The 27,402-nt window shown below is 40.6% G+C and overlaps 1 protein-coding gene across 10 annotated transcripts in view; it reads right to left on the bottom strand.

The window, feature by feature from the left end:
* Positions 1 to 27,402, bottom strand: part of TNRC6C (trinucleotide repeat containing adaptor 6C) — a 105,102-nt gene that overhangs the window by 6,820 nt on the left and 70,880 nt on the right. For 2 of the 10 annotated variants that reach the window (XM_030962217.1, XM_030962227.1), the window contains 17 exons: positions 24,416 to 24,625; positions 23,033 to 23,199; positions 22,291 to 22,395; positions 21,768 to 21,848; positions 21,098 to 21,167; positions 20,758 to 20,903; positions 15,246 to 15,419; positions 13,898 to 14,044; positions 13,378 to 13,500; positions 11,968 to 12,051; positions 10,896 to 11,127; positions 8,808 to 8,975; positions 7,579 to 7,770; positions 6,685 to 6,828; positions 3,891 to 4,007; positions 1,383 to 1,580; positions 39 to 109 (listed from right to left, as the gene is read on the bottom strand). In XM_030962217.1, the coding sequence (XP_030818077.1) occupies positions 39 to 109; positions 1,383 to 1,580; positions 3,891 to 4,007; positions 6,685 to 6,828; positions 7,579 to 7,770; positions 8,808 to 8,975; positions 10,896 to 11,127; positions 11,968 to 12,051; positions 13,378 to 13,500; positions 13,898 to 14,044; positions 15,246 to 15,419; positions 20,758 to 20,903; positions 21,098 to 21,167; positions 21,768 to 21,848; positions 22,291 to 22,395; positions 23,033 to 23,199; positions 24,416 to 24,625 (2,429 nt within the window). The remainder of the gene's footprint in view (positions 1 to 38; positions 110 to 1,382; positions 1,581 to 3,890; positions 4,008 to 6,684; positions 6,829 to 7,578; positions 7,771 to 8,807; positions 8,976 to 10,895; positions 11,128 to 11,967; positions 12,052 to 13,377; positions 13,501 to 13,897; positions 14,045 to 15,245; positions 15,420 to 20,757; positions 20,904 to 21,097; positions 21,168 to 21,767; positions 21,849 to 22,290; positions 22,396 to 23,032; positions 23,200 to 24,415; positions 24,626 to 27,402) is intronic. The other 8 variants (XM_030962222.1, XM_030962223.1, XM_030962219.1 and 5 more) reach the window with 8 other exon arrangements.

Below are 27,402 nucleotides of genomic sequence, written 5' to 3'. Positions count from 1 at the left end.
GTGTTTTTTCCTGGCCAGTTTTGTACAGTTGCAGTTACCTGGGGGGTGAGGTTCCGAAGAACCAGCCAGCTGCTTGTTCTCCCTGAGCTGTCAGTACTCCATGCAGAACCTGCAACACAAATTCCACAACAAAACATTTGATCAAGGTCTCTGGAGAGCACCTTACAGAAAATTTACCTAGAATCACAACACACTAACAAGACTGAGTGCTGCTGAAAACAAATCCTACAGCAGTTGCCTCACATCTTGATTTACTGCCTCCCTTGGAAGGAAAGGCTGCTGAATGAAAAGCTGCTCTTGTTACTTTTCAAAGATCTGTGGCATTTTTCATACTCCCACAGTAAATATTGAGCAACTAACAGATGCAGGTATGGCACTGCAACAAGCTGGATCCTCAGGATGCATTACAATTAATCTGGAAGACACATTTTAAAAGCAGTTCTGATGTCCAGGCTCAGATTGCTGCCTGCTAATAAAGATTTTTATAGCACTGCAGCACTCTGCTCTCTTGTCAATGACAGATTAATGTGTATGACTTATTCAAAACAGGTATTTCTGCACTGACAATGTCCTGATTGAAGATACAAGAACATAACCAACAAAACCTGCCCTAACAACCTCAGCCTGGGGCTTTACAATAAGAAGCTGTACAAGCTTAATATTTATGAGTGGCATCTGAGAGTCACAGTGCATCCTGTGGGTGCTCCAGAGAGAATCCTGGGAGCAGCTTTATCTGCCCTTCCAGGTGGGGGTTTGATGAAGAAATATTCAAAATAAATGGCAGGAAGAGGAAAGAACATTTAATTCTCAACTTAGTGTAAGCAAATTATTAAAACAGCCTTATAAAATAGAAGTAATATCTGCATATGTGTCTATATTTATATTGATAGAGATATCTAAATATAGATATATATATTTAGCCAGATCCATGGCTTCTCATATTAATATTAAAGCAAACAAAGGCATATCAAAAAAGGGGCCTGCATGAAAAAATTCAGGCATTCCCTGAGGGCCCTGCAATGCCATCAAGTCCTAAATGCTTCACATCCATGTGTTTCATATTAAATCCCACAGGCTCCTCTTGGAGTCTTAGATCACACCACAGAAGAGGACACATGTTTGAAAGACATTTTTAGAAATTAAGGAACTGCAGAAAAAAAATCCTAGTTGGCAGTTAAAGAAATTGGGCAATTCCTATGTAAAATCACCACCATGACCAGCTGAAAGATGCTTCATTTTATTCAAAGTGAAATAAAGAGACAAGAGATGCATCCCCAGCACAGAACACTGCAGCTGTGTTAAAGCTCTGGTTTCTGGAGCCTCACAGGCAGAGCAGAAGCAAACAATGCTGAAAAGAAGGCAGAAAAGAGAGCAGTGAGTACCAGAGGAGTAAGAAGAGCTGGTCCAGCCCAGGGGACTGGCACCCCACGTGGAGGATGGCTTGGTGTTGGTTAAGCCTGGAGGAGGTCTGGTTGGAGCTGTAGTGTTTCTGGGTACCTTCCAGAGTTCGTGGGACAGAGAGGCTTGGGTGTGAGAGATTGGGCCAGAGGACCACGTGGACTTGATGTCTGACAGTTTACCTGCAACAGAAAAACATTTTAGTGTACATTGGGGTGTTCTTCACCAATGGGCATCCTGGGCTACATCCTCCCAGCTTCTCAGGAGGAAAAGAACAACTTTCTGTACCATCTAGTCCTACAAATCCTATATTGAACATAATTTGAATAATCCTATATTTGACCCTACTTAAACCACTGTTCACAATTTTCAGTGCTTTTGTGTTTAGTGAACCTCACACTACCTGCTACATGCAAGTTCCCTTTTGAAAATCTATTGTGTTGTTTTCTTGGTAAAGATGATAGATGGAAACAAGTCCAGAAAATGGATGTAGGTATTTGAAATCTGATTTCACCAAAATTATAATGAAACACTTCAAGATTGTCTCTCTCAAAGGTTTAACAGGACTTAAACACTTTTTCTTGCACAACTCATTTTACCTAATAAAAAGAATTCAGTATATCCATATGTTCTGCTGATGCATTATTAAAATTCTAAAGATCAAAGACCAACAAAAACTTCATTTCTGAATATTTGAAGTAACCTATACTCCTTTTTCCAAGTATCTTTGAGAAAAACTAAGTCTTCAGAAGATCAGACCACACCACAACCCTTCAGTCTTTATAACTTTCTGCTGTTGCTTACTCCTTCCCTAATCAGTTTTCAAACTCTTACTGCTGTAACTGCCAATTCAGAGTTTTATAAAATAACACAAATCCAAGAACAGCAGACACATTACAGCATTCAGACTGGATTGATTTAAATAATGAGTAACAAAACAAATCTTTATTCACCTTTAGCCTTTCCTCCTGATACCAACATGTGCTGTGCAATCAGAGCCCAATTTCCCTGTCACAGCACAGTCCAGCTGTTAGCAGCACTGGCAGCACATGGAGGGCTGGAATGGACTGAAAGGGACACAAATCCTGCATCTTCTGCCCCAGCAAAAGATGCTATGACTGTGCTGCCCTTATGTTTTAATGCTGATTGCACAGAATAAGAAAATATTTGGTCTGATAAAGTCCACGATGCAAAGATCTTGTGAATTTTTAAAAACCAGAACTGGCAGATTTAAGTTTCAGTGCTTTAAGACATCAGGCAGGCACTGAGTAATTTTATGAGTCCCAAAGCCAAATTTACCAGTTGCAAAATCCCAGACTCAGTTACATACACACACACATTCCCCAAATTGACTCCATTTATCTAAATCGTTTAACTCAATTATTTCATATTGAATCATAACAATTTAAGTGAAAGGGCAACCACTCTCCCATCTTCTGGCAAACTGTAGCAACAGAAATAACTTGACAATGACAATGAGGACATTAATGAGTGTAAAATGGTGAGAGGAGAGGAGGAAGTCTGAGTTTGAGAGCTCAGAGCAGCCCCCAAGACAGGCACAGCACCACAGGCCAGGTGTTGCTATGTCACTACTTGTCATGGGGTAACACAAACATTAGATGACACTGCAAAAACAACCAAAAAAGGCAGAAAATAAAGCAGAAATGCATTGCAGATAAAGAAAAGCAAGCCACTCCTTTCTTTTCCTTTCACTGGAAGAAAACATCCCAAACAAATTATTTTTGTTTTGCATTCTGGAGCCTGACCCAGAGGCTGCACCCTCAGAGAAGTGGAGGGGTTTCAGTGGATCAGCATTTTCTTATCTAATCCATCTATACAGCCCAACACAACTTTATAATGGGACAAACTGCATATTTAGGCAGCCAGTTTGCAAGCAAAGTTTCCATGTTCTGCAAAAAGTAGCTCCAGAATTTAGAGCTCAGTAAAGAAAATGGAGTAATTATTTAGGTCACCCATATAGGAAAGCATCAGGCTTTGGCCTGACTATTAAAAGGCACTGAAGAAAAGGAAATTATTTAGCTCACTCATATAGGGGAGCATCAGGCTTTGGCCTGACTATTAAAAGACACTCAAGAGCCCCAAACCCAAACCTCAGAGCCATGCAAAAAGTACCCCTTGGAGGTACTACTGAAGCTTTTTCTGAGCTGAAGGTGTTTCACTTTTAACAGTGAGTTTTTTTACACAAATTTCACATAAGCTCTTCCTGGAAGGGTCTGCTCCTGCTGAGGCCCTGGGCAGTGTTCCTCCCACAAAGATCATGCTGCCAGAGTGACACCAGGCGGGAATAAATCCATTTTTCCTCAGCACAATCCCAGGCTCACCATCCACCACTCCCCACCGCAGAGCTGCCAGGAGAGCACAGGGCTCCAAACACACTTGTGCCTGGGGCAGCACTCCTGTAAGCACTGGAAAAGCACTCCCTAGGGCCTTTTCCTGGGAATGCAGAAGCTGTGGAAGCAGAAAGGCCGTACCTGCAATGCTAGGTGCAGATGCAATGCTGCTGAAAGAGCTACTGTAGCCGGAGGCACTAAGCGGCCAGGCACTCGATGAAGGCAGCGTGGCATTCTGAGATGATGTTGGGGATGACCCTGCAGAACCAGCAGAGAAGCAACTAAGAAAGATGGGCATAATGATGTTTGGTGTGACATAAGCAAATCTCTTATGTGCAAATACAAACCATGCAAGGCATTCTCCTTAATTAGCCTGATCTCTGAAGTCTAGGAATGAAATGTTGCTGGAAGCATGATAAAGTAGAAGGAAAGAGAAGCAAGCTGGCACAGGAACAATTCTAGTGCAGAGGGTAAATTCTGCATTTCCTTTAAGACACATGACTCAAAAAGTCAGTGTTAAAGTGTTTAGTCTCAGAGGAACAGGCTTCATTAATAAATGTCCTCTGCCAGCTGACTTAGGCAATGGGAAGTTTAAATGAGCAGAGATGTGTATGATAAACTAACCTCTTACCACGGGTGATCTGTCCTAAATTACTCAAGGTAAACACTTCCCCTACATCCTAATGCCCACAAGTATCTTTAAATTTTTGCAGACTTTTGGTAAAAGCAAAGATATATTTCAGCAATCTCTTCTCAAACTGATAACATAAATGAAATAGCACAAAACCACCTCAGTAAATCATTTACAATCTGAGCAGCTATCTAAGCCCATGCACAATTTCCTTACTGGCAGCAAATGAAAGAAACTGAACATAAAATCAAAAATCTTCATTGCAAAAACCAGGAGAGCTGGAAGTATTCTCTTCAGCCACCAACAAAATCAAGTGTGTATCCTGGGTGACTTATCATTCCTGACACACAGAGATGGGCTGTGATACTGAAACATCTTTAACTGACTAATAATAGGTGAGCTCTGTAGAAAAGAGCACTGTGTTGAGGTACAAGGGAGGAAGTAAAAGGACAATCTCATCCCTCACAGCTCAATAAAAACCACAGGCTTTGTTTTCCATTGGAACAGCAACCAACCAAACTTCACCTTAACCAAACTCCCTGTGCTCCAAGGGACACTGATACAGACATCAGCTGAAGGTAACAGAATTCTCTATCAGGCCTTGTCTGGAAATAATCTATTCCCAGGCAGGAACTATGGAATTATAGCAGATTCAAAGGCCCACAGAGCTGAAAATGGTCCTGATTCCTCGTGGCTACAACTCTCAGCTCATAGAAGTTGACCCTCAAAGCTTCACTAGCAAACAGGGCAAAGCAAAAATCAACCCAAAAGCTGAAGTTTTACCTGCTTTTAAGTGCACAGGGCAAGGACAGCACACCCCACAGCCTGACCCTCTACCTGGGGAGCAGCTCAGTCAGCACAAGCTCTGTGCTTCAGGCTGCAGTTATACAAGCATAAAGAAACAGATTCTGCAACTATAGTTCTTACTAAAATTCTATTATTACCAAGCTAAAAAGCTAATGAGGAAAAAAAGCACACACTGACCCCCCAGAGGCACTGCTTTTCAGAAGGTCTGACCTCTTGAGGGCCTGTTTACTTCTGCTAAGACCATCTCTGCTGACCCTCTCTAAGGAGAGGAGTTATTTCTTCATTCCACAGGCAGATTATGCACCAACAGAGCTCATGTTCCTTCTCTAAAGCAGCAAGACCTGTAGTGGATATCATCTGATTTTACAGGGAGAGCTCTGTAGGTTTAGGCTTCTGGCCTGAAGAGTATTTCTTGGGTGAACTCTATTTGAAGTGTCACTGAATTAAACATTTTACAGCTTTTCTTTTTATAACTTCAAACCTGCCTGTTCCCTTGAAAGCACTCTGGAGTCATTCAAGTTAATTCAACCTTACTCAAATACTTCAAGTTTCAGCTGAAAGAAAGGCTGCTTCTTGCTAAGAGACAACCAAAATCAACACTTTGCATTCCTTTCCCTCATGTTTCACAGCCCTTACCTGAGGTAACAATCCCAGAGCTGGACCCCCACTTCAAGGGGTTCACAGATTTACAGTCTGTGCTGGTATCACAGATGTAACTGTTAAAACAAACCCCACATTTTTACTCCTGACAGGTCCTTCTGCACAGCCTGGTTATGCTATTCCTGTGCCAACTGCAGTGCTCTGGCAGAGTGCAGATAACTTGGCTATTTTGGCACTCAGATCACAATTAACCAAGCCACCTTTCCCTTGATCAACTTCCAGTACATGTGGCTAACAAGTAGCACAGTCACAATCCTTTCTTGTTTTATAGAATTTATTCTGAAGTAAGCACTGCCAAGACAAAAGGAATGGAAACAGCACTGGGAAATATTAGTTTACTAGTCAATTCCCATTTTTTTTCTTTTATGGTTTTGGAGATAAACCAGTTCTATTATATTTTGCTTATTGATCTTCTAACAAAGCTACAATTAATTAATGTACCAGAAGCCTGCTGTCTCAGCAACAACTGTGGAACTTTGTATTGAGTCTTCTGAGAATTTCACTAACTATGGAGGAGGGTGGGCAGTGTGGAGAGCAAAATATTGTTCAAAACCTTGTGATACAGGTCAGAAAAACTTCCAGCGACCACAGAAGTTTAAATTACATCTCACAGCCTTTTCCAATATAAAAGTATTTACATGCCATGGAAAACAAGAAACTTCTTAATCCCTCCTTTTAAAACAATTATTTCTGGATATTCAGTGTCAGTTCTGAGCAGAAGCATTATTAGATTAGGAGCACATGCAAAAAATATGTTAATCTGTAACAAATGAGGCCAACCCTTTCTTGGAAGGGAAAAGAAATGATGCACAGATGTGGAAGCAGTTTGTTGTTTACCTCCACTCTTGAGCAGATAGCGATTCACATCCTGTATCGTGGTGTTTATGGTAGGCCCAGTTGGAACACTGCCAGGAGTAACATCGGGGTCATTTTCAGGATCAATATTCTGCAGTCCTTTCCATGGCACTCCTGGGTGAAACTCTGTTTCCAACACAACAAAAAGGGAAATGTGTCAGGTTGTAATTCTCCAGAGCTTCTGTATTGTATTTATAGGGTGCCCTGATGAAGGGAGGAATGATGAATCTGACTCCAGGTTCTCAGAAGGCTAATTTATTATTTTATAATACTATATTATATTAAAGAATACTATACTAAAGAATACAGAAAGGATGCTTACTGAATGCTAAAAAGATAATAATGAAAACTTTTGACTCTTTATAGAGTCCTGACAGAACTTGGCCCTAATTGGCCAATGAGTCAAAACAACTCACACTGGAGTCCAATGAAACAATCTCCAAACACACTCCAAGTAAACATTATATACTATTCTATACTAAAGAATACAGAAAATATACTTTTATAAGTATATAGTAAATCTTTTTAGTATAAGATATACTAAAAAGATAATAATGAAAACTCCTCTCTCCAGAGTCCTGACACAGCTTGGCCCTGATTGGCCAAAGAGTGAAAACAACTCACACTAGAAACTAATGGAACAATCACCTGTGGGTAAACAATCTCCAAACACATTCCAGACAAGCAAAACACACAGAAGCAAAGAGATAGTAATTGTTTTCTTTTTTCTCTGAGGCTTCTCAGCTTCCCAAGAAAAAACTCCTGGGCAAAGGGATTTTTGCAGAGAATGTGAGTGCCACATTCCTGCACATCAGGAGCACTCAACAACACGTTTGAGGGACAGCAGCCCAACAGCAAGGCTTTGGATTGAGTTACCTGGTGGCCAGTTTATGCTGGAGCCATTGGAAATCTTATCACTATCGGATTTGGCACGTGACCAGCTGTGAGGAACAGCTACAGGTGGGCTGGCAGGAGACTCACTGTTCTGCATCAGATCATAGCGGCCGTAGGAGTCATCGAGGGAGGACTTGCCCGGAGGACCAATACTCAAACCTCCAGGGATAGCACCTGCAAGGAGCCAAACAGAGGTTGAAGGATGGAGTTTCAGCAGGATATGTTTTGTTATTATTTGCCTTTTTTTTCTTTTTGTATTACAAAGATAAAAGAAAACTAAAATGCAAACACGGTAAGCCAAGCTTAATGGCATCTGAAGCCTTAGCAGGGATTACAGCTGAGAGACACATTGCTGGTACAATCTAGATACTCAAGTTAAAGAATTCTGCATTAAATTCCTGCCAAAAAGAGACTAAGTAATTCAAATTATCACACTGTTGGTAAATAGGAACTTGCTGAGGCAGCATACCAAGGAATATCCCTCATCTCAGCCTTCCCCAGGCATTCAGCGCTGACAGGATGGATGATTTGAAATGGCTGTTCTCATGTTCCTACAAACTATCAAACAACAATTTGGCAGTAGCAGTGCAGCTACTTGCAGAATAAAAACCTGCTGTAAAAGAAGTAATTCATGCTGCTCAGAATAAAATCCAAGATATAATAAAGTTAAGAGAGCCCCATGTTCTAACAGAATAAATTTGATACAGGAAATAAAGGAATAACTGGCTCAGGAGACTGGAGGCGTTAAGGATAAGGGTGTTCAAACAGATTAGCAATCACTTCTGGCAAAGTAAGAATTTTTTGCCCCTAACTCTAGGCTGAGTAACTATGTAATCCATCATGCTTTGCACAGGGAAAGGTTGATGATACTGGAAAAATTGTGGGAGAAAGCCAATGTAAAGTTTTTTTGGATTGAAGGTATGCAGGTCTGGAATAAGGGGAAGATTGTGGGACTTGTTTTACCAACAGTAAAGGCTTGTTTTACTTGAACTCCATGTTCTCAGCAACAAAATTCAACACATGAAAAATACATTCCTACACTGCATGCAGGGAGTGACAGCTGCAAGCCCTTCATTGCAGAAATCATCTATAAAATCGCACTTACACAAAAAAGGAACACGAGAGAAATAACTCCAATTGCACTGTGGCTGGAATCACCAAAAGCCAGGCAGGCAGGGGGACATGGGGGGGACAATGTCAGGGGACATTACCGTGCTTGCTGGAGTTCTGGTCAAGAGAAGAAGCAGCACTAGACAGATTATCCATTGAGTTGGGGTGTGTCCACTGAGGAAGGCGAGACTGGGACTGAGAAGTGTCCTTCACTGACAAACCACCAGTAATGTCCATGTTATTTACATTCATGTTCGGGTTCAGTCCAGCTGAGGGGGGAAAGAGATCCTTAGAAATCCATCAGACACCGAAGGATTGAAAAGCTGGCTTTGAAATCCAGCCACAACATTGATTTTCAGGTATCTGTATGCATGTATGGCATTTTCAATGCACATTTTCAAGAATTTTTGCTTCTATGGAACACTAACAGAACTCCTATAAATTCAGAATACGTTAAAACCTTGCTAAAAAGGGAGGGAAACAAGATGTAGGGATAATATTTTAAAGCTGTCAGTATTTCTACTTGCAGTCTCTTCACTTGCCTTGGAAGAATGCACTGGAATGTTGAGTTTAAATCAGTCTGCACCACTCCATGGCTAACCCAAAATACTCCTCTTGTCTCCCCAGCATCCCCCCACGATGTCTGCCACTTAATTTTGCTAAAAATCCCCCAAAAAAGGAACCAATTAAAGGTCAGAAAAACAGCAGCTGTTTTTCATAGCAGGTTCTGCACTAACTGGTTTCTATTTTGTATACACAGAACAGAATCACCCAGACTGTTATTAAGGGAATGATTTTGAAATGCTTCTGTGACATGAATCTGGGTCTTTCTTGATATATAATCCTGAATGTTAGCAGATCACAGAAAGCTGAGATATCATAAGAACCTCTCAGACTTAGGCCTTTAATTCACAATTCTTTTTTGCATTCTGATGCTCTCAGCCACAACAGCTCACCACAGCAGTCAGAATTACCTTCTTAACTGCTGCATGGCAGATAAAGCTTGGCAATGCTATTGTATTCAGCATAAAGAGAGTCACAAAGAGATTAAATTAATTCCTTTATGTCAGAAAGGATGTCTGTAGCATACATCAAACAATCACACAGCAAACAGGTCTGAAAGGTTGCTCTGTTCCCTCTGTATCCAGGCCCAATCAATTATTTTGACTTCAATCATATTTGACAGATCTATGTCTAGCCTACCACAAAATGCTGGTGAAGATTTCAGGAACTTCCTAAATTATTTATTCCAGTACTCTACTCTGCTTAAGCCAAGTGATCCTTAATGTCTAGATCTTTTAATAAACTTAAGTTTATTACCTCTTGCATTAGGAAATGCAAGAAAATGTCTTCCTAGCTCTCTTTTACATTTCTGAAGATTCTTGCATGTCTCTTAAATCTTCTCTTTAGACTTCTGAGCAGAGGATTTTATTTTTTCCTTACCAGTTGCGTTTTTGAAACATTTAATCACCTCCACTATAATCTTTCTGCATTCCTTCAAACTGATCCACATATTTCTTGAAATATATTGACCAAAACTGATCCCTCACAGTGCTGACTACAGCAGAAAGATGACTTTGCACAACATTTTCCCAGCTGATATTCCTGTTTATCAATATGACATTTGTGTATTTTACAACATGATGCTGTTTATATTTAGTTCCTAAATAGCAACATAAGGCTTAGGTTGGACTCTATGATCTTAGAGGTCTCTTCCAACCTCATTATTCTGTGATACAAAAGTAGTTAATTAGGCAAATATTCTGATATTTGTAGGCAGAATACAGATGAGCAGATACAGCTACCATAAAGGCATGATTTTGTTCTGTGATTTCAGTGCTATTTAATAAACAAAAACCCAACCAAACATATATATATATATAAAAATTATATTTATAGATATATTTTTTCTCTCTCGATATATCTATATCTATCTCTATCTATATATAATCTATCTATATATTATCTATATATATCTATATCTATACTTATACATCTATATATCTATCTACATCTATTGAGATGTGGAGAGATATACCGAGATATATAGAGATATATTGAGATATATATATATAGATATAGATATATATATATAGATAGATGTATTTGTCACAGTGTGGAGCAAAATACTGAGGTGTGACTGGAAGAGATGGCCTCCCTGTGAGGAGCTGCTGCAGGAGGACACTCACCAAGAGGGTAAGGAGCAAAGGTGTTCGGTGAAGACTGTTGCTCTTTGGTCTGCAGGTCAGGAAGGCCGGGAGCCTGGGGATGGGGTGAAAAGCTATCCATGGCTGATTTGCCTGCAGAGGGGTGCAAAGATAGATGTGGAGGGGGAGGCTGCTGCTTCATAAGCAGGGCCTGGGCCAGCTGGCGCTGGTGCTGCTGGATCTGCTGCTGCATGTTATTGATTGTACGTGCAACCTGCAGGGAGAGAGCCAACAAACACCTGTCAGTGGGCAATCCACACAAACAACTGCACTTCTCTGCCTTTCTCTACAGTGAAACAACACACTGCATCCCCTTACAAATACAAACTGCCTGTGCAAAGGGCTGAAGAGCTCTCCTCCAGCAAGGCTGTGGATCAGCTTTATTTTTGATTTTATTTGTAGTTAGCACCCTCCCTGCCCAGCACTCAGGGCACGCACTGCATCCCTGATTTAAGGATGCTTTAGCTGCTTTGCTGTAACAACAAACACTCTGCCTTTCTCTACAGTAAAACAACACACTGCACTTCCTTACAAATACAAACTGCCTGTGTAAAGGGCTGAAGGAGCTTTCCTCCAGCAAGGCTGTGGATTTTATTTTTTTTTTATTTATAAGCTTTATTTTTGATTTTATTTGTACTCAGCACCTTCCCTGCCCAGCACTCAAGGCACGCACTGCATCCCTGATTTAAGGATGCTTTAGCTGCTTTGCTGCAACAACAAACACCTGGCAGTGGGCAATCCACACAAACACACTGCACTTCTCTGCCTTTCCCTACAGTGAGATAACACACTGCATCTCCTTACAAATACAAACTGCCTGTGTATAGGGCTGAAGAGCTTTCCTCCAGCAAGGTTGTAGATTATTTTTATTTTTTCATTATAAGCTTTATTTTTTATTTTATTTTTACTCAGCACTTCCCTGCCCAGCACTCCAGCCACGCGCTGCATCCCTGATTTAAGGATGCTTTAGCTGCTTTGCTGTAATGTCAATGAGCCTCTTCAAGCTACTGAAACCAACCCCTGAAGCAGAGATTGAGCTGGCAGGGACACCTACTTGCTGCTCCTGTTGTCTCATGGGTCCGGAAACGTTACGCTGAGCCTGTAACATCTGCTGCTGGATTTGTAAACGTTGGTACGCCTGTGGGGACAGGGACAGTCAGACACAGCACCCTCAGCACGCTCCCTCCAGCTGCTCTGCTGCACCACAGCTCAGAAAAGGCCAACTCTGCAGTGCTCTCAAAACACTCCACCAAGCAACAGTAATAATCCTGTTGCAAATGCATTTTAGAATGCATTTATTTAAGTCCCGTGTTCATTTTTAAAACCAAAGCAACTAATAAGTCCATATGGCAAAAAGTGGTCATTAAAGAGAGGAACCTGCTTTGTTTCTGAAATAACTGTAACACAAAGCAAAAATTAAAATAGAAGTTTATAATATTATACAAATAGTATATTAATAAATATACCATGTACCATATAAATATATAATAAAAACCAATTGTTATTTTTGGTTTGGCCATTTTGAGTTCTGCCAACACTTTACAGTTAAATCACTTGTGCTGCTTTATTCCTGAAAAAATCCACAATTTTCAAGTAGCTGGCTTGACAGCAAATTCTTTTACAAGGTAAGTTTCTCTGAAACACTTTGATGAATTCAAAATCCAAAGGAATTCTGTATAGGCATTTTTCAAGTAGCTGGGTACTGTTCAATTATTATGAGAATAATGCTGTGCTCCTCAAAACTAGAGAAAATAATCAGAAATGAGTAATAGTATCAAACTCTGAATAAAAGAGTTTGACTAGCACACTGAGATCAGCAACTGAACTAATTTGCCATCTGTAATTTTATTTTTAACCCTGGCCAGTACTGAGTTTACAATATCTCTTTTAAAAATATTCTCAAAATGCAATTAAGTATTCTCATATGCATTAAAAATACAGATGTAAAATGTGCAAACATGGCAAAAGTACACAAAAGTAAGCAGTTCTTATCACATGACATGTTTAAAATACACTCCATTAACTAAAGGAAATTCACCCTAAGCTTTATTTTTCAGTGAGGCAAATGAAGAAGTTCTGTAGGTAACTCAGGTGACCAGCACTGCCAAGATTTCTCTCGTTCTGTTGTGACACATGCGTCCAGTTTAATCTTTCTACTGACATGTAACACACAGGCCAGTGCTGTTTGAGAACACACTGTGTTATTCACACCAGTAGGAAGACAGCTGATTTTTAGTTCCACCGATCAGCTGTAAAGGATAATTATTCCACAAATGACTATTTATAAAGCCTGAGGCAAAAAAAAAAATTACAGTGCTTCTTTAAAAAGAAACTTTACCAAAGAAATCAGCAGCTGATTGTTTTGAAGATCTGTCATGTCATTTAAAAATTTAGTCATTCTCCTATTTTATCTTCATGCCTTCAATTCTGATTTACAGCTTATCTGCCACGTCTTTTAACTTACCAGCTGCAGCTGATAGAGCTGGTTCAACATCGTCATATGCTGAGGATTATTAATTGGCGAGGTTAACTGTGCAGGGCTGAGACCAATGTTTTTTGCTGCAAACTGCAAAAGCTGTGCTTGAACCTAAAGGAGAGAAGAGTGTTAAACATTGTACATTTACTTCTAACAGTGGCAACTGTGTGAGCCATTAATAAGAGTCACATCAGCTGGAAAATGTTATTACCACCGTGAACTATCAAAAAAATTAGCAGGAGGCTCTAATACAATCATAATAACCATACTCAAGTGTTCATTTATAAAAAAAGAGATGAGAATAAATGCCTCAGAATCACCATTGTGCAAAAAGGAGCATGAGAACATGCTCTAATTATATGACATGCATGTGAGAACACCTCAGCCATGCCACATCTCCCTGCCTAGGAAACAAACAAATAACACAGACACAGGCAGGCAGGAGCATGACAGAGCACATGGGAAGAGTTCCAGGGAAAGGGAAAACATGAGTGAGGTGTTGTCTGACCTGAGGGGATAGAAACTGAGGCACTTGAGCACGAAGACTAGGCTGGGATGAATTAAGAGGTTGCACTGGCGGTTGCTGCGGCTGTTGCATGGTCCTGGCTTGTGCTGCTCCGCTATTGCCAAACATACCCAGATTGCCACTCGGTATCTGCAGCAGGACAACAGTGACACAGGCACTTAGTGACACAACCTGGGTGCTACTTGTCTGGGCAGGCTTTATTCTTAGTGATTATGACAGGCAGGAATCAAGAGACCAGCACATACAAAGTTTAGCACTGCCGTGTACCCAACATCCTAAACCCCTAAAACTTTGTACAGTTGCCTGGACAAAAAGCAGCTGAAGTTGAAGATGGTTTTTATAAGGATGCAGGACCCTAGAGGGTCACAAGATGAACAATCAAAAGTGCTTGCCAAAAATGTTTATATTTGTATAGCAAAGGACAGGAGAATGGAGGCATTAAACTCACAGTAACCCCATCCTCCAGCTGGCTAAGCAGTTTTTTTACTTAGTCATTTTATAAAGCTACTGATAATGGACATGCTATTAGTGGAGACTGCTTTGGAAAGCTGTGCTTAATGGGCTGTAAGTGCTGGACAAGTATTGCCTTAAAAAACTGACTTTAAAAGAATATACATAATAAAGAGCCACAACAGAATGATGAATTTTTTCTGTGTTGTTATTTCATATCTTTGCTGGGACTTCAGTTTGATGACAAAAATAACCTTGTCATAATCAACAGTACTTACTGGCTTCTCACTCTCATGGTGGTTTTCAGTTTTCACCCCCTTCATCTCCTCTCCTTTTCTTTCCCTCTCACCTGTTCTACACAGGGGCCAAAACACCCCCTTAACTCAATGCTCTACCTGATCCAGGTGCTGGAAGCTCAGTTTCTTTCTTGCCACCTGTTAAAACTCTGAGATGCCTTGACACTTGGAACAGGAATAAAGAAGCCCCCATGACATCACAGAATATTTATACCAGCCAGGAAAGATGAATTAGAGCAATCTCACTGCCTTACAGTCTGGGACAATTAGCAATGCCTCAAAAAAAGAGATTTCTTATCAATGAAGGCAGAGCCACATCAGGGTTCAGGGGTGTCAATCCACAACACTACAGTCTCTTCTGGATGGATATGTGTCATCAGCAGGCTAATTACAACTACACTGCTTTTTATGTCCTGTAAGGTGAAACATTTACACAGCAGGCAGCTCCTCTCTGATATTTCACATGAACAAAGCTGTTGCACCTCCAGCTTAAACCTGTTTTTCCTGGGGAAAGAGGCTGACAGGCACTAGCAGCTACTCCAAGAGAGCCAAATTCCCCTCGGCATCTCCCCCAACAGCCTTACCTGTCTAGAAGAATTCAAGTTTTGCATGCCCAGCCCTGAGGCAATCCCGCCCAGGGTCTGATTAGGGAGTGCACTGTTTGAAAGGGGGAGCTTCAGGCTTGGTGAAGGCAAAAATGGTGAAGTAGTGGGCTCTTCCACTAGGCCGCCATCCTGATTGGAGAAAGAAAGGGTGAGCTGTGTGCATGCCAGGAGCCCACAGCACAAACCAGAGTCCCATGGAGGCACAGGAGGGTGAGGATGAGTAAAAAGAGATACATAAAAAAAGGGATGAATAGCAGGGAATGGAAAGCATGGAGTGAAGGGAGAAGAAAGAGAGAAACAGGATTAAGGTACTGGTTTTGGTAATTTTGTTGTACTTAATCCCCCAAATGCACAATCACCCTTACCCACCTTTCCAGAGGAAAGGAAGGATTTTAGCAGCTGATTGCAGAGCTATCATGTGGCCATTGCCTCCTCCCCACTTAGGTTTTCTCCTTTCTTCACCAGACTGAAAGGTGGAAAGGGAGAGGCCCAGCACATTTCAGGGAAGCCCCTCTGTCTGTCTGGAAAGCTCCAGACATAACCCAGCACTTTAACAAACCCAAAACTTGAGAAAGGCCACATCAGCTTATTTGACACTAGTCTGGATTTGGTTCCACATCATAGCTCTGCTCTTAAAAAAGCATTTTTGCATTAATCCCCTTTCCTAACTGAGACATATGAGCCTCTTTTAATATTCACACAGCGCTGAGTTATTAATACCCCACTCTGAAACATTACACTGCAAGGCAGCCAATGAACACAAACCATCAACCCCAGAAATGACAATATCAGCTGGGCAGCCTTCCTGAACATCCCCAGGAGGAGGCAGATTTTAGCAAGGCAGGAGGAGCCCTCTCTGCTAACTGGGCTGTGAGGAACCACAGCTGAGCGTGGATCTGATGCACAGGAGGCAGCCCCCACAGGGGGCAAACAGCAAGGCAGAAAATAAAATAAATTAGAGCACCCCCAATCAAACAGGTAGATCTCTGCTCGTGTTTCAGTGGGGCACCGAGTTCTGTCTCAAACTGTGCTTTGATGTCTGGGAAGCCTGGGGTAAGAATGATCAAATAACACTGTGTACAAAGTAGGGCTCCAAAAAAACAGGCAGAGAGAAAAAGCTTTAATTTGCAATGTGCTGGGTTGGTGCTTTTCAGGCAGTATGATCATTGTAAGGAAAAGCTTTTTAAAGAGGTGAGGAGCTTTACTTCAACCAATAAATTCAATGTCCCAGAAGACTGTGAGATACTGGTGAACCTCCTTTGTTGAAAAAGAAGCCCAGTCTGCTTACCACATACCCAAACAGATGACCTAATGCAGCAAGCATGCTCAGTGAATTATATGTTTTAAGTTAATCCTGAAAAATGCATTTTCTACAGCTCTCCTTTGATGCAAAGGAAAAGTTTCTTTACTATCAGGCAAAGTGACACTTGACATCCTATCTGACTATCCTGAGGGGGACACTGACATTTTCTAATGATATCCCCAAGGCCTTTCAGCTTGAGATATTTTACATTCTACTGGACATCAGTCACACTCCACAAACAACTGCAGCTTGCATGACAGTAACAGGTTCAAGGATTTCTCTTTAGATCACAGACACATGTTTACAATTCTACCCTTCCCCCTTCAAAGTGAAAATAATTTCAAGCTTGGTGCTTGCTCTCCCCTTCAGATGCCATTGTTCCCTATGTGAACAGACCTACTGACCATGAAAAACCCTCCCTGCCCCCCAAATTTATTCAAGTCTTGCCTTAGTGACATTATTTTTTCTCAATTTGGAAATAGGCAGTGCCAAGGATGGTGAAGGACACACTGGAGACTCAGGCATTTCATTTCCAGACTCCTTCACAAGTGTGTTCCTTGGCTGAATTGTAGCAAATGGCTTTGTGTGGGTTCCTAACATTTTATTCATATTCATCTGGTTCTATCTTATTTAATTTGAACTTGTTGCAGTGTGCTGCACAAATCTGTGCTCTATAACTGAACTAAAATCAATTCATTTAACATGAAGTATTTTAGTTGGTCAAATTAAAGCACCTTTTAGCATTTTCAAACCAGACTAGAGGACAATTTTACTGCTCACAGTGGTTTCTGACCCATTATTTCTCAGGATCCTTTATGTAATAATTGTTTCCTGAAGAACAATCTTTTCTACCTAACCTTTCCTCTTCAGTGATTTTCTTACAAATTTATGTTACACTTCTTCCTCAGGCTACTCAATTAAAAATTGAATCATCACATTAATGCTCAATCCAGCACTGCTTTTAACTTTTTTGAAGGGATTTGGCACACCCATAAAATCCTACTGGTAGCAGTGTTTCCTACTTCAGTTACCTAACACAAAGCATCACACTGGTGTTTCTGAGGATTTTGGGAAGTCTCTCACAATAGTCTCACATATCAAAGGTGACAGAATGCAAGTGGAATTACTCAAAGGTTTTTAGTCCTATGAGATATGGACAATTTAGCAGAGGATGCCTGGACACTTTGGCAGTCACCTGCCAACAACTGCCACTTCATGAATCAAAATGTCTCAACAGGTAGATGAGAGGCTGATGAATCTGCCAGAGCTCTTTGTATAAAGTCAGTTACAGAAGTAGCTGGCAGAAAATACACACTGACATCTTAAAAAAAAAGATTGAAATTAAAAAATCCTTTCCTAAAAGAGGAAGTTAAAGTAATAAAATGTCATCTAAAATAAAGTTATCTTCAAATCAAACAGGAATTAGGCAAAAGAAACCTGGAGGAAATGCAATAGTCAAAGAAGTGCTCATCATACAAGGGGTGATGAAAATGGTTTCAGTCATTGGATCACAAGTGGCTGAGATGAAGCAAAGAAGAATTTAGAAGAAAACTTTAAAATCCTAGTGATCATTATCTAATTGTGACATCTAAAAAAGTTTCTCTTCTCTTCTTCTATTAACACAATATTCTCCTTATTGTCCCAAAGATGAAAACCAATCACAGTCCCCAGAGATTACTGAGCTCAGAATGTGAAGGGTGAGGCTGAAAAAACCCAACAAACACTATGTTCAAATCAGAAACAAGGAACAGGGCTAGTCAGAAGATTTTTGCAAGATTTTTTGGATGCTGAGAGGTATCAAGGCTCAAAGACCTGGATTTTCCAGAAGGTAGAGCAGAGAAGCTGATCACTGACTATGAGGGATGGGGAAAAGGACACTTCATTTGCAAGGTGAGAATTTCAGAGTCCCAAACCAAACTCTATATTTGGAAAAAAACATCCCTTCTCTAGGCTTATTTCTGGTATTTTAAGGATGTTTCCAGGAAAATCTGACATGTTTTTCTTACAAATCTGATGGCTCCAGAAGGCACCAGGTAACATCTTCAGGCAAACCTGACACCTAAGCACAGCATGCCTGCCACCAAGTGTGACATAATGTGGTTGAGATCACGTATCAGGGCTGCATCTTTATTCTCTCAAGGCCACTGGATATTCTCCCTTGTCCTTTTATGGTGCTACAGGTCAAGATAACATCCTGAGGAATAATAAATTAACAAAGCACTGAGTGCTGAAGATTGACTCGGTGTGACATGGAATAAAGAGCACCTGCAGCAAGCAGAGAAAGCAAACACTCAAAGGTGATGTTGAATTGCACAGACCACTCCTGATGCAGAGAGAACAGGGAGTTCACTGGGTCCACAGGCAAATGTCAGGGTTGGAAATTTTCCCTCCTCAAATATACAAAGTTAAAAAAATATGAAGTGCTGGCTTTAGCTGTTTAGAGAAAAATGCTGGTGTCTCAATGCAGGTGAGCTGAGAGTGGTAACAATGAGCACACCACCCTAAATTACAAATTCGTGGAGCGGAACCTTGCAGAACTTATTGAAGACTCAACAAAAGGATGATGAGTTGATAAAGCAGTAAGTAAAACAAGGAATGCTGGCTGGAGTGCTCTGTCCAGCTGTGTGGAGAGCTTGTTCCTTACCAAAAGGATGACCTAAAGAGAAACAAGACAGCTCCAGACTCATACCCTGAAACAGTACCTCAAAGGGCAAAAAGGTTTTGGAGGAATTGCTTAACTAGCATGAGCTGTAAATCTGGAAAGAATTTCTTTGGAGGAATAAAAAGTCTGTGTTCTTAGAGCAGAAACTATATTTATTTAATTCACTTAGCAAGTTGCTCAACACTGTGATAGCTAACAAATACAGTGTGGGATTATTTCCTTTGTTAGAGCCAAGTCACTGTGACAGATTATGCCTAGACTGATAGATTTTACTTACTGTATGAATATTAATGATTTTAGTACTCCCTTCTCAATAGTTGTGTTTAACATATGTTTCCAGAATTATGCATCATGCTGCACATAATGCACCTCTCTGTCTGGCAAGAATTCCACTGCTGAAGGTATTGTTATCCAAGAAAAGGAAAGGCTAACTGGCATGCATGCATCTTTTGTGGCCTTCAATTAACACATTCATTAAAGTCTGCCATGGCAAAGAATGAGCTTTATATGAGTGGATTTCATTACTGCCTCACACCCTGTACACAGCTCATGTGAGATGAATTGGTTTCAGCACAGTTTGTCAAAAGCACTGATTTCTGTGGTCAGAATCCTCCACTACCCATCTATCTGTATGAACCTTTATATAACCTGTGAAATACAGAATAACATCTGAGATTCTTCTTACTTGTCAATAATTTTCAAGGGGATTCTTAGGTGATTTGGTAAGTTCCTCCAGGATTTTCTGTCAAGGCTGTAAATCTCATTTCCTACTGAAGATTTGGGTCCCTTTTTCATATATTCTCTTCTTTAGTCACTTTGAATCCTGGACATCACAAACTACTGGAGCCTTTTTCCTCAGTCATTAAACAGTGCTGGAAAATTTGTCATATGTGGTCACAGAAAGGGAAGCTCATTGGAGAAGCTATTTATGAGATGTAGAGATGTAGCACAAATACCTGAACTCCTCCTTTGTATTTAAGCACTGAAATTTCACTGAAATTTCTAAGAAGCTCAAGACTAAAAGAAGAGAAATTAAGAGCCTAATTCTTGGAAGATTTTGAACCCCTCCTTCATATTTAGGTACTGAACTTCCACTGAAATTTTTAAGAAGCTCAAAACTAAAAGAAGAGAAATTAAGAGCCTACTTCTTGGAAGATTTTGGCCTTGGTCCTGCCTGATTGTGAATTTGGGCAAGGGTCACTGACTGCACTCTCACAGATAGCTGTGGTTAGTATTTTTGCTCTTTTTTTCCCCCCATTTCTAGTTCCACTGTGTTACTGATTCCTTAGCAAGTTTTCAAGTGTAAAACTGGGGATGACCATTCTTTCTTTCTATCTGAGAATCAAATAATTTCTCCTTTCCACGAGAACTGAATTCCCCACAAAACTGAACAAATACAAGAAAAATAACAAAACCACATCCATCACACTTCTTTCTACGCTTTCTGAGCAGACAGTGAAAATCATCATCATTTTTACAGTGTGCACACTCTGACTTGTGCACCACGTTCCTGCTGCTGAGCTCACCTTGTCAAGGAAGGTGGGGCGGTCCATGGAAGACTCTTTGGAGATTGGTGGTGGGCGGCAGCCAAGGGGTTTGGTGACCATTCCATTATAGTCGGTCACTCCCATTCCACGCTTGTCCATTTCCACCTTCTTTTCCAGCAGAGCACCTGCACAGAAAAGGGAAATAGATTGGCAAAGGTGAGGCAGAGAGAGTAAAGTTGCCACCAGCAGTTCAGAGAAATTCATCTTGCTTACAAAAGCAGGCAAGAAAAGAAATATTTTCCAATTAATCTGAGTATAATCAAATGCTTATAATCATGCAGAGTTCCTGTGTTGCTTTAAAGACAAGAAAGTTACTTACACAGATACTTACTCATGGCCTGATCAAGATTCATACTGTTGCTCTTCAAGGCCTCTTCCGCTGGCTCTCTCTGTCAAAAACAGGAATTATGTTAAGAGGAAAAGCAATCACATTTATGTGATTTCAAAGTAACCTGAGAAAACAGGCACAACTCTTAAATACTGGGCTTAATGTTTACTCAGCAGCCTAAATAATGTCTGTGTGTGTTTTCTTCCTGCTTTCAACAATTCTCCCAATTCAGGTATTTCAGTTTGTCAAGGAAGTACTGGCTCTACAAGGTGAAACACATTGTTCTGTTTAAACATCTTCCTGTTTTCCACGAACAACTCAAATATCACAATGATATGACTTTCTCTAAGAAACAACCCAGCTATACTCTCATTTCACCTGTTTAATGAAAAAAGAGGAATGGGAAGGGATTATTACTGCACTTCAAAGTAATACCTGTTGTTATAAAACTATGAACTTCAAAATCTTATCCCCGTTCATCTCAGAGCATTGAATAGGTTTAGAGCAGATTTCTGAAATCACAGTATGTGTTTAAATGCAGGTCAGAGCTACTTCCTGGCCTGGAGAGTGAAGATCTTGGTGTAGCTACAGTCTGAAACAGCCACAGTCAGAAGTACAAACTAAAAGCTAAGGCACAGTGTGCTGGCTGAGCACTACTCACAGGGAAGCCCATGTCTGTGAGCTGTTTTATCAGACGGTTCATGATCCAGGCCTCATCCTGCTTGCTAGATGTCTTCATGCCCTTAGTAAATAAATGGGAGATTCCATTAATGGGCTGCTTGCCACGTTCATTGTAGTGAGATGTACATAAAAGAAATGGTAAGTGGTTTTTATTAATAGCACATGCTACTGAAAGATGTATTAGTACATTAATTCAGAAAGTATTGAAGAACCCTCCGAGCAACGCGACTACGATTCTCTTCCCCCAAAAGTGTAAAAATTTATCTCAGCTGAATAGGTGTTCAGAGTACTATTTAGTATTTGATTTGCTGGCCACTGAATTAAAGCCACCTTTGAATTTACATATTTCATTTTAATCCTTGGCAGAAAAATATAACGAAATAAAGCTGAAATAGTACAACACTTCCTGAAAAACATTCCCAAAAACAAGTTTGCAACCTTGAAGTTAAGAATGTTACTCAGTGTATTTTCTTAAAAACAAACAAGAGCGTCTAGATAAACACCTTTAAAAGATCTTTGTGCAGCTTTTCTATCACAATATCCTTAAGAAGTCTCTTCTTTTCAGTTCTCCAGAAAGTACCAAGGGACAAGCGCGGATTTGTTTTGGGCTGCGGACAGTACAAGAAACAACCATACTTGATCAAATCACCGGCCTAACTGTTGGCTAATGGATTAACAAACAAAGTGGCTAAATGCATTCCCAATTCCTTTAAGTTACAGCCTGGCCTTGTCCTGAAATAAAGACTGTGCAATGGAAAATTTCCTCACACAATTGTCTACATTCTCGGTTGAGTGCAGCATTAACACAAGTTCACTTTGTTCTCACACACACACACACCGTCCTCACAAATAGAAATCAGCTTTTTGTGTTAAACAGCTCCATCACAATGTTTGCTTTTCCACCACCATGGGAAGTGTCTGAAAGCCCCCTTAACACCTTCTTCTCTTTCTGTTAATACATTATCATTCTTTAGAATACATGGAAGTTTATAAAACTTAGAGAAAACAAAAGCAACAACAACAAAACTCCCGAAGCATCTGACATGCCTAAATTCAAAGATCACCCATTTTCCCCTGGAAACAAGGTAGGCTGTACTTGAACCACTGTAGTGGCAAGCTGTGCTTGTGTTCAGGTGTCAGAGGTTTAATATCAGGTGTAATGCACCAGCAAATTTGTGACAACTTATTCTACAAACGTTACACTAATTCCACTCTTGCTAGAGAGTGTCTTTATTTTTGTCTTACCTTTTGAAGTCCTTTCTTCGGGGCATTCCCCCAGGAATTACAGGAGGAGCTGCTCTCTTGTGAAGCAGTATTATTCCACATATCTCCTTCTTCATCTTCCCACTGACTAGTACTGAGATTCACATCATCCCCACCACTGCCCCAGCCTTCTTGCATAGATTTTGAAGCTGGAGGAAAAGTGGGAGAAGAAAAATATTATTCGGGTTCCTGCAAATTTCACAGAAGTAGTCTTTTGTGCCACATCCAGTGTGCTAATGAGCATTTTCAAGAGATAAAGAGGTTCATCAAATAGCTTAATTGGCATTAGAATTATAAGAATGTCTTCTTTGAACCTAGCAAAAAAAAGGTAAGTTCTCTAAATACTCAGAGAAGAAAACATCCAGCAACTTCCAAGTCCTGCTTTTCCCAGAACCAGTAAGAACTGTGGTCATGGCCACTCCACTCTCCCAGCAACAAGGAACCAAAGCAGGAGCACACATTTGTTAAGTGCTATTTTGCTTTCAATGAATCTCACCATTTTACCTACCACATTCTTCATGAACAAACTAGATTTCTAAGTCATTAATGCTCAGACACTCATTCCCATCTTGAAGAAAGGAGAATCTGAAAGGAGTTTGTGGGCTGCAGGAAACGCTTCACATTCAGTGATGAGGTTGTATCACCTCAGTCTGTTTTATTCTGTTTACTCTGTTTAAAGCTGGGATTACTCATCTTAAGAGCTCTCACTCACTCTTTTATGTTTTCTGGGAATTCTAACTACGTCTCACTATGGTATTTTGCAGGAGTGAATCTCTAAGCAATCTGCACAGCCAAGAGGAGAGTCTAAAGCAATCACAGTGGCCCTCAGGACATTCAGAGATGGAGGAGATTTATTAAATACCACGAGTTAGGAATCACGAAGCAGGAAGTTGTTCAGGATGTTCCTGAACCTGGCAACAGTTTTAATGGCTGAAGAAAACACCCACTCACTCAATTTAACACAACATGAGGTTGTTATCATTAGTGGTTCTCAAGTGTTGCTTTTCCTACCAGAATCAATTCTATCTTGACTGTTCTCCACTGCTTCTCATCCCAATACAGGTTTTTTTTAGACACCAAGGCTTTAAGTCCTAGTCATGTTCTTCTGCAGTTTCACAGTTTCCTGCACCTCTGCCATGCTGCTTTCCAAACACACAAAACTACTCTCCTTTAAATTTCCAGATGGATGCACCATATTCATACTTTTGAATTAACTGGGTATTTGGATTAACATGGCCTTGTGACAGCTAACACAGTTTTGAGAATGAAATCACCAAGGCTGCCTGTGACTGAAATGCAGAGAAGAGCAGAAGTGGCAGAAACAAACCCCCTCCCCTGCCAGGACAGTGGCAGCCCTGTGTGTACCTGGTTTGCACAGTGCTGGGGCAGCAGCTGGAGCATTTGTTCTTCCATAGGTCCCTGCAGGCTCGGCAGGATTCTCTCCCCACCCGGTCCCACTGCTGGGGGGCTTCCCCCAGGCTGAAGTGCCATTATCAACTGCAGCAGAAGGGGAGGAAGGCTCTCCCCAGGAAGCTTCACTCTTGGTGTGGACAGCAGGCATCTCTCCCCAGCCTGCTGGAGCAAGGCAAGGAGAACAGTGATGAGAGGAAAGGTTTTTTCATCAAATAATTAAAAAAAAGTTGGAATTTTGCTCATGAGTTTCTCTGGAAAGAGCATGAACCAGTAAGTACATACAGTGATTGTAGTTAAGTGTGTTTAAAAAAAATCCCTTAAATTTGGTTTTAAGAGTTTTTTCTTAATTCAATACTAATGCCAAGGTGTCAACACAGAAAGAGGGTTTTTCTCCACAGCCAGGAGCAACCAGGCTGCCAAGTGAGCACCACACTGGTTCCAAGGAGCAGCTGCTCCCACCTGCCCAGGGCCAGAATTCCAGAGACCAAGACCCCAGTCTGACCTGGGCCTTGCTCCACAGAAAGATCTTAACCAATTTTAATTCCTTTTCACTGTTTACAAATTATAAAATCTCTTTTCTCATGCCCTGGCAATAAGATGCCGTTTGACTGTTCCCACTTTGAGTGAAGATTATCTGTGCTGAATGTATTCCTTAAAGCTTTTATTATAGCTCATGGTTACCTACCTATCCCTCATCACTGACCCTCTACATTATAATAAATATTATTTTAAGGGAAATTAATCAAGACTGCAATGAGAATCCATAATCAAACCACAGGGAATGGCAGGTAGAAGCCATTGTTTTCCTCCAAAGCATTACATGAACTCACTGAAGACGTAAGCTACTCCGAAGAAACAGCTTTAGTCTGGCTGGCCTTGAATGTAATACTCTTAAATCCATCTGACAGGATTTTAGCCCTGCAGCTGAACATGGCAGCAACAGCCACAGGGCTCCTGAGCCTACAGAGCAACCTGACCAACACAGCAAAGGGGTAAACTGAATTTACAGCCATTGTTACCAGAGATTTTCTGGAGAGAGGACTTGGATCACAGGTGGAGTTCAAGGTACTTTGTAAACAAGCACAAAGAGAGGCACAACAAGCAAGAAAACAAAATTCTTACAGATACCTGACACTAACCTATTTTTCTACAATTGTAAATAAAACTACATCCCATTACATGACAGCTGAGATCTTCACAAATATTGTAGAATTCAGTCTGCTTAAAAATTCCACTGGTAATTAGGCTGCTAAATTAGGAACTTGTTCCCTTTTTATTGGAGATGAATGTTATTAAGATGAGTATTTTCTAAGTGAATGACCAGATGCTGCTTTGCCACAGCATTATTTCCTTTTTTTGCTCCACAATGGCATCTGTAACAATACTCTGGAAAGGTTTCAAAAAGCAGGAACAACATTTTCTCCACAAATTGACACCCAGAATAGGTAGGCAATGGCAGGGGAGTGTCTAACAGTTCCTTGAAATACACTGAAATAACCAAACATAATGGTTCACTGAGCAACAAGTCCTTGTAGAACTCACTGAATTCCACAGAATTCCCCTTACCAGAAACTGCAGCAGCATCCATTGCCAATAACAACTCAAACACTGCCTGGCAGAGAAAACAATCAAATAAATGGGCCCAGAGCTGTGCATTGCTCCCATGTTCCTGCACTATATATTTATTTTAGGCTCTATTCCTTACAGCAGCTCTCAGACACTGATGCAAGTGCAGATGGCACAGTGGGTGCCAAATTCTCCACTGGTGTGTCGCAGCTTCAGAAAACTCCTTCTCTACCAGCAAGAGGCACTGAATTTAAAGAGAGCTCCTGAAACAACTCAAAATGTCACAGTTTCATTCAAGTTATTTCCATTTGAAACAAAAATGCCATGGTTTAGGCTCGATCAATGTACCTCACATTTCTGGTTATTTTAAGGTGTGTAAAGAAGATAAACTGGCAGATCCACAGATGTACCTAAATGAACCTGTACTTAACATGACAGCTGCCTTGGTGTTGTACCTGAAATGCTTATTTCAAGGTTTCTGCTTGTATTTTCAAACCAGCTTTATTTAAAGGAGGCTTTATTTGAGTTTCTGCCTCACTACTCAGGAGGCAACTGGCAGACAACTGTGAGTATTAAATCATATTGGCAGCTGAAAAAGATTAACTGCAGGCAAATGAAACACAAAACAAAACATCTCCACAACACCACCCAGACTGCAAACAGGGACAGTGCAGAGTATTAACATCCCCCTGACTTCATGCAACCTCTACTGGAAACTCTACCTAATTCAATTTAGGAAATCATCCTTAAAACACAATTTATACATTAAAAAGCCAAAGTGTGCCATGCTATAGAGTAAAAACCTCAAAAAAACCCCAGTTCCTCTGTTGGCCTTAGAAATTCAACAACTTCAACTAAAGGCCACAGATGTGTCATGTCCAAATTATTTTAAGTGCTTTTAAATGCACTGAGCAGGAAATAATATGGGATTACAAATAATGGGAGAGCCAGCCTTTACTAACAGAAAATAGTACAAGTGCATAAAAGCAAACAAAAGAAATCTACAAAAAGTTCTCCAAACTATCTTAACAGATAAAATTAAGTGCAGGAAATTAGTAAATAAAATCTGAAGGCTGCTGGAAAAATAACCTGTGCACTGCAAGAATTACCCTGTCTGTAAATTCTGGAGCACTTCTCAATTGCAAACCTGTTTCCCCTCTGAGTAAATACTGCTGTCCCAGTGCTACTGTCTCTGTGCTATCTTCCTCTGACTCCAAATGATTCTGGTTTAGAAAGTTTAAAGGTGAACAAAATTACATTTTTGAATGAATGATGAAAAACTCCCCATGGCTGTTGGGAAGGCAAATCAAGATCTTTGAGCAGTCTCAAAACCTGAACCTCCCAAACATTTTCAAAAGTTCTGCTTGGAGAAA

This window comes from Camarhynchus parvulus, chromosome 18 (assembly GCF_901933205.1).
Source record: "Camarhynchus parvulus chromosome 18, STF_HiC, whole genome shotgun sequence".
Taxonomy (NCBI): Eukaryota; Metazoa; Chordata; class Aves; order Passeriformes; family Thraupidae; genus Camarhynchus; species Camarhynchus parvulus.
Note: the sequence above shows the minus strand (reverse complement) of the source record. Positions and strands in the feature narration are given on the sequence as shown.